Here is a 12730-nt window from a genome sequence, read left to right on the forward strand (position 1 = left end):
TTGAGAACAGTAAACACTGATTTGAGGGCAAACCATTGAGGGAAAATAATTACATTACACCACCATTTAATGCTCGCCTCTAAGTTTAAAAAAAATAATCAGTTGACTTGGGGGGAAATATACAAAGATACATTTTTTTAAACTTTCCTTCATTATAAAGTCTAGATTAAAAGCAAAATTATCAGTGATAGCTGAGTTGTATACTTTTTTCCTCCTATTATGTCATTGTATGTTAGGCAACAAGAGAGAAAAAAAGTGGAAGTAAAAGAGGTTTAGGAGTGATGGGTTGACATAGGCTCGGACACACAACTGCTTTCCTATTCCTCACTTTGTTCACTTTGTAGGAATACATTTTCTTTTCTTCTGCCATATTCAGTTTCCCTCTTAATAGTCCCCTCTTTGGACTCTAATAACTTGAAAACTCTCTCAAGTGTTGGGAAGAGGGTTGGGAAAGTGGGATAAAATAGTTCTCACCTTATGACGAGTAATTTGCCAAATAGGATTTTATTTATATTAATTGATTCAGGAAAATTTTTTTAATGGGTGTTCTTTTTATATGTTGAGGAATACAAAACATGAATACAAAAGCATGAATTTTTACTTTACCCTTTTAAAGTATGCTGTTTTATTAGAATTTGTTTACAGTGTGCAATTTGAATGTGAAAGTTAATTAGGCTATTTTGTCAGAAATATTGAAATTATAGTGATATATTTTATACTCTCAATCAAATGTTATATGTTTTCCAGTATAGAAGTATAACCAAAGATGATGAGCTATAGGATAGCTGATAATTAGCTTTTGAGAAATAATATGTTATAGCTACTGAAAATAGCCAAATTCTGAAAGACAGATGTTTTATTTTTGTGTCACATTACTATTTCCTTGAAAGATGCACTGATTGGTTATGAAAGGATAGTATCAGTGAGGCATCTTTTATAGTCTCTATCTTAATATAAATTAGCCAAATTGTTTACTGAAGGGAGAACTCTGTTCTTATAAATGTTATACCCCACCTAGGCAATTATCTGGCCTATTTAGGTTTGATCCCACATAAAAATATATAACACGGCTACTCCAGTTTCACCTGAACAAACAATTCTGTGACCTATTTTATGACAGCCTATTAGTATTCATAATGAAATATTAAGAAAATCAAGATGTAAAATCAAGAATAGTATTTTTTCAAATTCTCAATGTTAATAAGCTCAAAGGAGATAATTATCCCTCCTGAAACATAGGATTCCTAACTTTTAGTTCAGTTGTACTATCTTAGAAGCTTTTGTTCTACCTATATAGTTGATCAGTCTTCTTTTTATTAATAGGGTGGTAGGTAAAACAAAAATGGTCAAAATACTGAGGTCATATTGGTCTTTCAAATAGTTTTGTTTCTTTTGTTAATGATGTGTATATTGTGATTTCCTTTTTCTGGAACAGACAACTACAAAACTTCTAGATGGGTCTCATCAGCAGCATGGATTTCTCTCTCTGACATATACAAAAGCTGTAACAAAAAATGTCCGCCACAAGTTAACATCAAGAAATGAGCGAAGAAGTTTCCATAAGTTATCGGAAGGTTTAACAGATGGTTCCCCTCATTTTCTACATGAAATTCTTCTTTCAGCACAAGCCTTTGATATTGTCCTTTGTTTTCCTTTAATTAATGCCATTGCAAGTATATTTCAAGCAAAACTACCAAGAACACAAAAAGAGAAAAGAAATTCTTCTGGTCAGCCCACGCGGACCCATACATTGACATCACGCAATTTACCTTTGATTTATATCAACACGAGTGTAATCAGAATTTTTGTTCCAAAAACAGAAGAAATACGGCCAGCCGTTGAAGGTATTGTTATCTTATTTTAAATAATGAAATAATTTTATTATAGAGACCTTAGTTTTCTGGATTTTGGTTTGTTTTTTAAAACAAATTTTTTTATAATGATGAAATATAAAAATTCTATGATGTAAATAAATATTCACATGATTATCAAGGGTAAGCCAAAAAGGTAGTCAACTTATCAAGGTTCTTGCAGCTTGTCCAAGCTTCCCATTGCCTTGTGAAATAATTCTGTGTTTTGAACTGAATTGAATTGATAATCCACTGCCTCCCCTCATACAGTAATTTTTTAAAGTTTTTATTTTCCCATGTTATAAAAGAATGGAGAACTTTAGGCATTTTGGGTGACATTCTGGCACCATGGTTAGTGGTGTGGACTTTGAATTACACAGATCTTAGTTCAAATCCCAATTTTACCACTTATGAGCTGTCATATCTTAAGCAAGTTAACCTAAGATTTTCATGTGTAAAATAGCAATAGTAGTACCTAACTTGAACATTAGCTGTATTAATAGCTTTCTTTCAAATGATGACAACCTGAAACTATATGTATAGTGCTGATTCCATACTAAGCTCTCAATAAATGGGAATATTATCCTGAGAAGGCTGTGCCCTTTCTTTTATGGTAGAATTCCAGATGTCTCACATTTCATTACCACTTATACTTCATTAGCTTTAATTTAATCATATGATTGTACCTAGCTGCAATGATCTTTTACCAACATGGTAGTATGCTATCTTAGTCCCTTCCTGCTACTATAAAAATCCTTAGATTGGGTAATTTATAAGTAATAGAAACTTATTTCTCACAGTTACGGAGGTTTAGAATTCTAGATCATGGTGCCATCAGATTCAGTGTCTGGTGATGGCTGCTGCTTCCAAGATGGCTCCTTGTTGCTGTGTCCTCATATGACAGAAGAGCAGAAGGACCATAAAGGACAAACTCCTTCAAGCCCTTTTATAAGGGCACTAATCCCTTCCACAGGGAAGGAGCCCTCATAGCCAAATCGCCTCCTAGAGACCTAACCTCTTAATACCCTCACCTTGGGGTTGTAAGTTTCAACATATATATATTGTGGAAGGACAGTCGAAGCTATAGCATATGCCTAGCTAATAACTAGGGCCCTCTGAATTTGACAGAGAAGAGAGAATGCATATTTAAGGATTAGATGATCGTGTGCCACATGAGAAAGCAAAGGTCTTTTTCATTTCTTTTAGTTATTATGTGAAAGAGAATGGTCAGGTTTGGCGAATCACGAAGGAAAGCACTTGGCTCCATTCTCTTTCTTTTCAGAGTCTAGTTCTGTTTCGTGTTCTGTCAACAGATGATCTTAATTAAGGAAGATATTCTGCCTACTGTTACTATCAATTTTTAAGGTTTATTAAAAGCACTGCTTTTTCTTTTTTTTTCATTTTTGTAATAAGAAGTATTTGTAGAGCCTTATAGTCCTTAATTACTAAGGTGTCTGGAGCTGAATTGAATGTATTACACTTACAGATTCTTTTTCTTTTTTTCTTTTTTTTATTGTTGGGGATTCATTGAGGGTACAATAAGCCAGGTTACACCGATTGCAATTGTTAGGTAAAGTCCCTCTTGCAATCATGTCTTGCCCCCATAAAGTGTGATACACACCAAGGCCCCACTCCCCTCCCTCTTTCTGCTTCCTCCCCCATAACCATAATTGTCATTAATTGTCCTCATATCAAAATTGAGTACATAGGATTCGTGCTTCTCCATTCTTGTGATGCTTTACTAAGAATAATGTCTTCCACGTCCATCCACGTTAATACGAAGGATGTAAAGTCTCCATTTTTTTTAATGGCTGAATAGTATTCCATGGTATACATATACCACAGCTTGTTAATCCATTCCTGGGTTGGTGGGCATTTAGGCTGTTTCCACAGTTTGGCGATTGTAAATTGAGCTGCAATAAACAGTCTAGTACAGGTGTCCTTATGATAAAAGGGTTTTTTTCCTTCTGGGTAGATGCTCAGTATTCTTAATACAGTAGTCCCTACATTTTTATGTCTAATTCCTGCTAGAGACTATCTTAAAATTTTTTATTTTGAGGTAAAAAACTACTATTCTCTGAATATACTGTATTCTGACAGTGTACAGTAGCTTTCATGTGTTCAGATAGTTTGTGGAAGCACATGGACAGCAAAGAATAAAAAGTTAGTCTTTATTGAGCAATTATAAGTGATATAAGAGATAAGCTGCTAACCAGAACAGTAAGAAGCTGCATATTCATGGCCAGGGTAATCACTTTTATGCTTTATCCTTATTATATTTTATATATGAGTATCTAATGAATTTTTAGATAACGTAACTTACATTAAAGTTACATAGGAAAACAAAGAAACCTACTTTTTTAAATTTAAAAATATTAAGGGAGTACAATATTTTTGGTACATGGATATGTTATACAGTGCTGAAGTCAGGGCTTTTAGTGTGCCTGTCACCAGAATAGCGTCCATTGTACCCCAAAGGTAAATTTTTATCCCTAACCCTTTCCCACCTTTACCCCATCTCTGTTTCCACTGTCTTTTACATTTCTTTGTGCCCTATGTGCCTGTCGTTTAGCTCTCAATTATTAGAGACTATACGTGTTATCTGTCTTTCCATCCTGAGATACTTCACTTAGGATAATGTTAGGATAATAGTCTCCATTTCTATCCAAGTTACTGCAAAAGACATTATTTCATTCCTTTTTATGACTGACTGGTTCTCCAGGGTGTGAGTGTGTCTGTTTGTCTGTCTGTATGTGTGTACACACATTTTCTTTATCAATTGAAGAACTGACAGGCACTTAGGCTGATTCTACATCTTTGCAGTTGTGAATTGTGCTGTGATAAACATTTGAGTGCAGGTATCTTTTGATAAAATGACTTCTTTGCCTTTGGGTTTATACCAAAATATGATCTTTGGATTGCTGGATCAAATGATGAATCTACTTTTATTTCTTTGAGGAATCTCCATACTGTTTTCCACAGAGGTTGTACTGACTTGCAGTTTCACCAATATTACATAAATGTTCTTTTTCTCTGCATCCACATCAGCATCTATTGTTTTTTGACTTTTCAACTATGGCCATTTGGACAGGGATAAGGTGATATCTCATTGAAGTTTTCATTTGCATGTCTCTGATGATGAGTGATGTTGAACATTTATATATATATATATATGTGAAAGATATATAAATGTAGTATAAATATATATAAATATGTATATATATTTGTTGGCCTTTTGTCTACATTCCTTTGAAAAACTTCGGTTCATGTCTTTTGCCCATTTTCTGATGTTATTTAGAAACCTACATTTTTACACAAGATAATTCTCTGAGGACCATAGGTTAATTACAATGACATTTTTTCATAACCATAGAAGAGGCATGAACATAAAAGATCATTGAAATTATCAAATCATATTTTTTATTTTGCAACTGACAATAGGAGTAAAACACCATAGAAACAGAAGTAGTTTGGCTTTATTACAGAAAATGTACCAATAGTTTGAGAAAAGCGTTGAGGGTAGTCCATTATATTTAAGAAATGGCATTATTTTGTATTATCTATATCTGTTTTTCATTAAAATTAAATCACATAAATTTCATATATAGGTGAAAATAAGAATGTTTTATGCTTCCTATTTTATAAAAAATTATAACTGTAGGTTTTATAATAATTAAGGATATTATTTTCCATAAATATCTCTGATTGGTTTAAAGCATTCCTTTTCCTACCTCAGGCTGGCTTCTATAATTCATTTTAAAATAATATACATTAGTAAACTTTTGTGATTTCCTGAAAATTTCCAATAGCATATATTTTATCCCCTCCACTCCTTAATTGTGTAATTATTTTCATTTGAACATAAACAATTGGTAAAGCCAAAATTTCATTGAAACTAAGAACTAATCAGAGTTAGAGGTAAGAGGGTTGGATAGGATGGAAAGAAATACAAGGAGAATGCTGAAAAAATAATAATTCAGAGACAGAAGAGGAAGTAAGGCAACACATCTGATGGTGATACTTTTGTAGTAATCTGGAAATGTTGATGATTTACAAATGATCCTAAGATTTCATGACTTAATTTATTTCTACATAATAATTGCATGTTTTGTAACCCTAAACTGAGTCCTTTTTCCTGTCACATTCTCTATACCACTTCATTTTAGAATTTCCTTCCTAAAAACCTATTTCACACCATAAGATACCAATATTGGTCATGAATATAAATTTTACAAATAAACTAAACATACATGCTTTATTACTCATTTATTAAGTTTTAATAAATAAATTATATAATATAAATAATAAGTAATAATAAATAAATAAAATATATAATATAAATAAAAATATATTCTTTTTGGCCAAGAATATAAAGCAGTATCAGTACATTAATTTTTCTTCAGCCAGCCAGGGTAAAACTTTTAAAATAGATATCTGATAGTGTTTATATGGATAAATCTTCCTGAATTAGACATAGCTGCTTCTCTATGTGGGCATTTGATCTATATTCAAAATTTTCTATTTCATCTTAAAATATTTTTATATACTTGATATACTGAATGCTTTGAAAGTCTTCTGTATTTGTTAATGGGGAGAACATTTTCACAGTGCATTACCCACCCTTTCATTTCAGTTTGATGTTCATTGCAGAGCTCCTTTGAATGAAAATTTTGTTGCCATATCTATGAGAAAAATCTGTGTTACTGACTTGTTTTCCTCATCCATGTCAGTGCTAATCTTAGCCCTTAGATGGTCATGACTATAAAGGTCTCATTTAGTAGCCAGTATTTCCTCCTGAAGCCTATAACTATAAAATGTCACCATCATTTATATTAAAACGCTTTTTTTTTAATTGTGGTAATGTATATATGTGTGTGTAAATATATATATATACATATGTTTTATGTATATATATTTAATATACATATATAATATATACATATATATTTAATATGTATATATTTTTAAATTGTGGTAATATATATGTGTGTACATATATATACACACACACATATATAAAAAAATTTCCCATTTTAGCTTTTTTTAAAACTTCATATTAATTTGAGGGTACAAACAATCATTTTTGCTGTTTTTAAGTGTATAATTCAATGGCATCAATTATATTCACAATGTTGTGCAACCATCACTACGATCTATTTCCAAACATTTTTGTCCTCCCCCCCACCCAGAAAGGTCTGTACCCATTAATACTCCCCTCCCCCCCCACCAAGCCCTGGCAACCTCTAATCTATTTTCTTTTTTTTTTTAATTCATTCTTTTATTTATTTATTTATTTTTTTATTGTTGGGGATTCATTTAGGGTACAATAAGCCAGGTTACACTGATTGCAATTGTTAGGTAAAGTCCCTCTTGCAATCATGTCTTGCCCCCATAAAGTCTGACACACACCAAGGCCCCCTCTAATCTATTTTCTGTCTCTACAAATTTGTCTATTCCAGAAATTTTATATAGGTGTAATTACATTCCTCAAAAGCATGGTTTCATTTTATTCTAGAAAAGTTTTTAAAATTGTGTGAATAATATTTTAATCTGATTAATTAAATTGAAAATGTATATGTAAAACTCTCTTAATGAGTTGATAGTGTAATTAAATATTGCTACATCAAACTTATCAGCAGAAACTATATTATAAAGCAATCTATGTTGTAGCAATATATGCCTATCTAGAGCAAGCAATCTGTGAGGTGACTCATAAACCAAGGGCAACTAAACTTTGTATTGATATGCACAGTAATTATTAGTTTACACATTTATTGGAACTTTTTTCTGTCTTTAAGTGCCAATATGGTAACAGCTAACTAAAATCTTTTGTTGATTGATGGCCTTGTATAGGGCATTACAGAGAGGCAATTTCAAATACTCTTGAGATGTTGAATGTTTTAATATTTAATTTATATTGAGGATGTTATAGGAATTTGAAGTCTTCAAAACACTTTAATTTCTTATTAGACTTAGGAAAACGTTGTGAACAACAGTCTTATATCATCTGACAATTGCATGAAAATTCTACTCTTTCTTCCAGCTTTTGGTTACTGATACAATTTCATGATCTTGGCCTTTTCATGTGCAATACACAAACGCACTTTCATGCATCTACACACACACACACATATGCACTCTCTTGTCCCAAGAAGAGATAAAATCTCTCAGATTTATAATTCCTATTACATTAATGTAAAACTTTTTAATCATATCTAAAATTTAGTTAATGATAAAAAATATATTTAACGTTCTACTATTTTATTTAGAGGAGTGATATTGAAAATCTGACTTTCAACCTGAATATTTTTTTGTTATGTGCAATAATTATCAAGATTCTGAATCTACAGGTGTTTGACTTCCAGCTTAAGCTTTTTATTTCAAAAAAAAAAAAAGAGGACTGTAAGTCTTCTAGAATGGTTTCTCATGAGGCTCAGTTTTTAAAAATAGAGTCAAGGCAAAGAAGGAAGGCATTCATTTCCATGTTGAAAATACTTTTAGAGGGAACATTTTCTCATATGGTCCAACTATTAAATGCAGGTGAAGTAAACCAAAAAAGGGAAGATTTTTTTTTTTTTCAGCTATAAAGTAACTGAAGAAATTACTCCAGGCACTTTTCTTGTAGTATATATTTTTATTTTTTTCTTATATCTCAGTGATCTATTTTGATAATCTAAATACTTTCTATGATAAAATTAATTGTTTTAATCTAGTTTGTGAATGCTCTACATTAAGTGCTTTTTTATTATAACTTCATAGTCAATATAATCTACTAAAAACACGTTTGGCTCTAACAGAAGCAGAATTCTGTTCTTGAGTCTGGCTTTATATGTAACACCAAGTACGTCATTTTTCTTCCATATGCACCTCATTTACTGCTGTGCTTCTATTACATTTCAGACTTTCATATGCAGGGTAGCATCTATAGCCTGGAAGAACAGTTAGCAAGTACACTAGTTGCACTTTTGTGGTATAGTCTATTCTCCAGGCTTACTATTTATTGATTTAATTGATGCCTGCTACATAATCAGAGGTTTTACCCACATGGAACTATTTGATAAGGTTGGCATAAAATACAAGATCTGTAAAATGTAAACAATGTTTGTAGTATAAGGACCTATAATCAACTCAGACCTCTAGTCATTTGAAAATAGTGCAGCTGCATGAGAAGTAGTTTTTTATTTGTTCTTTTTTGCTGTGGACATTTAAAAGTATTGTCTTTACTGTGGCATCCACATGCTAATATTTAGTATGGTAGCTCCTCTCTTTTTCCTCTGCTTTGCTATCTTCCCTCCTCCCACTGCCCAAACATTTTGCTTTCCCCTACTCCCTTTATGGTCATTACCTTCTGGTTCCTTCTTTCCCTCAGTAAATATCTTCTTCTTACTTCTGATTTTCTTAATTCTGACTTTCTTTTTTTAGACTAATCTAAATCAGACCATACTAAGTGTACTGCTAAAGCAGCTGGAAATAATCTCATAGCTTTTGCATTCTTTGGGCACCACAGTTTTGCAAATATGGATTGTATGCCTTTGTAGGCATGTTCTGTTCAGGATATTACTGAAGACTTACAGCCAGTCCTTTTCTGTTCTATTTGTGGCAGATGATAGTTTTTTGAGAGAAGTTATGAGTTTATGTTTACTTCAAAACCCAGAAAGTTGTATATTGTCAACAATTTTTAAACAATTTTAAACACTATACAGCTGCTAAGAGTAAAATTTAATGAATGAGGACATTAATACCTTAGAAAAGATGTTAAATTACCCAGTGTTGCACTTCGTAAGATGAGAACATATGGTTAAATATCATCTTATTGAATACTAAGGAAAGAATTAGAACTGGCATATCCTTTACCTTTTTCTGTTTTGTTTGATTGCTTACCTTAGCTTTAGACTTCATAAAGAGGTAGAACTTTTAAACAAGTGTGAAGTTACTATTTCTAAGGAAATTCACAGTAGAAATTATAAAATTAAAAAGTGCTTAGGATAAAAAGTTGATATGCTGTCTCATATTAAGCAGTTTTTTTCTGTCTTAAACTTTGCAACCATCATATTTCTTTTGGATTTTCTGATAGTTTAGAACTTAAAGCACTATATTGTACGTTGTGTGTGTATGTATGATATTTAATGATTAATCATGTAGATTTAAAAGGCCTTCAGAATTTGTTACTGACTGTAATATCCTTTAATATATTTGTAGACAACAATAAAGTATTAAAAACCCAGGGCTGAAAATCACTTAGAATAATACAGGTTGTGAAATTAGATGAACATACGACTTCAGTAATAATATTATATATATACTTAATTATTCATATGTTTTAATGTTGGGAGTGGCATAGTTGTTTTTCCATTGTTGTTTTAATTCTGTATTGTAACAGAAAAACCATAATATCAGGGTACACATGATTAGGTTACACTGTTTGCCTTTGTAAGGTAAACTTCAAGTTGTTGTTTTCTTCACCCAGGAAGTGTGTCATAGACCCGTGCATTATTCCTTTTGGATGGGAATTTCCCAAACCCACTTGCTCCCAACTGCCTTCTTGAATTGTATGAGTTTTTCTCTAAGAGCACATACTTGTTAATCTACTAGTTTCAATTAGCATTGAACACGTGATGCTTATTTTTCCATTCCTATGATACTTAAAAGTTAAGAAAAGCATCAGACATTTGTAGTTTAGACATAATTTTTCCTTTTGCTCTTCTTCATTTATTGGTCTTATATTAGTATGTCTTTATTACAATCCCTCAAAGATTTCTTCTGATGCATAAAGTTATGCATAGATCCATAATGTACTCAAAAGTTTCTTTCTTTCTTTTTTTTTTTTTTTTGTTACAGTTGACCAGGCAGCAAAAGAAGACACCATTGTTTTGAAGATTGGCTCTGTTGCCATGGCTCCCCAAGCTGACAATCCCCTTGGCAGATCTGTCCTCAGGAAAGATATTTACCAGTAGGTTTATTTTCTTATATTCAATCGTGCAACTATTTCATCTTGCAGAGAAATACAGTGATCAATACAACTTATTTAGTGTGGCCTGTAGAAATATTTTTCATTTGGGTTCTTTTGATATTTAAAACCAGGTTTTTCTGATTTTCTTCAGTTGTGGGTTTTTAAATTCATTCAGACAAATCAAGTATTTCTGTGAAGTGTTGATGAATAACAGAATGTAAGTACCAAGTCACCATAAAATAGAAGAAGCGTAGTTTGGAAAAATTTTAGCAGATTTCAAATATGACCAAATCTCTAATCACATAAGAAAACAAAGTCCTCTCTAGAACCACCACATCCTAGTAGTCATATTGTATCAAAGTGAAGCATTTTCTTAATTTTAAGCGTAAGCCATTATTTGAAATGTAGGAATGTGGATGTCATGTGGATCAAAGCTGTAAAGAAAAGCAAACTTCTAAAGAGAAATTTCACAGTAAACACTTTCTGTGCAATGCTGTGCTCTGGATTTTGTCACTGAGTATTTGCAAACCACACCAAGTATATGTGGATCAGCGAACTGCTGAACATATGTAATCAACATGATAAAAATAATATATGATTCATGCTGAAGTTGGCACTGCTGCTGGACATAAAAGTGCAGTTGCAAATAATACCAAGTGAGAAAAGTCACAGAAATACAGATGAACAAGTGTCTTATTCTTCCTGTTGGTCTGTTTTTCAGATGTTTTAGTCTTATTTTTCTAAAAAATAAATTCCTACTGTTTCCCAGCAAATGTTACCACTAGGAAAAACTTCTAATTTTTTTTTTTTTTGCAGTTGTTTTGGCCAGGGCTGGGTTTGAACCCACCACCTCAGGCATATGGGGCCAGCGCCCTACTCCTTTGAGCCACAGGCACTGCCCGGAAAAAATTCTAATTTTTATAATGCATTTATTACCTAGAGGCAGACTACAAAAAACAACTATTTTACTTTAAATACATCTAGGAATTTTATTTCTCAAATTACTTTTGAGAAAATTTTATTTCTAGGAATTTTATTTCTCAAATTACTTTTTGTCGGAATTGACAGTTTTTTTTCTTTGACTTATATATCTTGATCTCTTCCTTGTCTTCATTTTTAAAAATATATTATTCATCCCTTAAATAAGTTTTTATTTAGCTTATTAAAACAAGCTAAATATGTAAAATCTTAGGATTTCAGAACTGAAGAATGCCTTAGGAATTATCTAATTCACTTCTTTATTTTAGAGAGTAGAAAAATGAAGCTCCAAACGAATACTATAGTTATTTCTGGTCAAATAGTGATAGAGCCAAGGTTACAATTCATGTCTTTTGACTCCCTGAGAATCTAGGGAAATAATTGCAGTAGATACATTCTGAATGAAAATACCTCAATTTTCTAACATTTGGGAATTCTTTCAAGTATATTCTTTTTCTATTTCAGAAGTAAGTGGTCCTCACATGCGGTCCTACTTTACTTTTGGTGGAAGAAATCTATTTTGTGCTAAAAGATCCTAACACCATCAATAAAGTGAATACCAAAATACTTCCTTTCCTCCCCTGCCCTTTCCACTTAACCTTGCACAAATTGTATTCTCGCTTGCTTGGAACTCAGAACTCTGTTTGTGTTCTGTAAGAAGGTTCATTTACGTTTTCCTTGTATCTCTCTGACAACTTCTTTTCCAGCTTTTTCTCTGGTCTTCTTCCTAAACAATCTCTTTAATAATTAGTATCCATTAAGGTTTTCCTTTCATTTCCTTTTACCCAACTCTTCCTGAAGGAGTCTATCTGCTCCTTTGGCTCAGGAAATCCTGATTTCCAAGCAGGTAATACTTTTGGATTACCCCTCTACCCCAAGGTTAGCAATATGTGTTAGAATGTCAAACAAAAAATTCTGGATGGCAAACTAGATCTAATAGTTTTTTCTTAAC

The 12730-nt window shown here is 32.1% G+C and overlaps 1 protein-coding gene across 8 annotated transcripts in view; it reads left to right on the forward strand.

Moving 5' to 3' along the window:
• VPS13B (vacuolar protein sorting 13 homolog B) overlaps positions 1-12730 on the forward strand; it is a 980186-nt gene that overhangs the window by 543763 nt on the left and 423693 nt on the right. For 7 of the 8 annotated variants that reach the window (XM_053558614.1, XM_053558617.1, XM_053558615.1 and 4 more), the window contains 2 exons: positions 1436-1844; positions 10689-10800. In XM_053558614.1, coding sequence (XP_053414589.1) covers positions 1436-1844; positions 10689-10800 — 521 coding nt within the window. Of the gene's footprint in view, positions 1-1435; positions 1845-10688; positions 10801-12730 lie in introns of those variants that run through there. The other variant, XM_053558619.1, reaches the window with a different exon arrangement.

This window comes from Nycticebus coucang, chromosome 13 (genome assembly GCF_027406575.1).
Source record: "Nycticebus coucang isolate mNycCou1 chromosome 13, mNycCou1.pri, whole genome shotgun sequence".
Taxonomy (NCBI): Eukaryota; Metazoa; Chordata; class Mammalia; order Primates; family Lorisidae; genus Nycticebus; species Nycticebus coucang.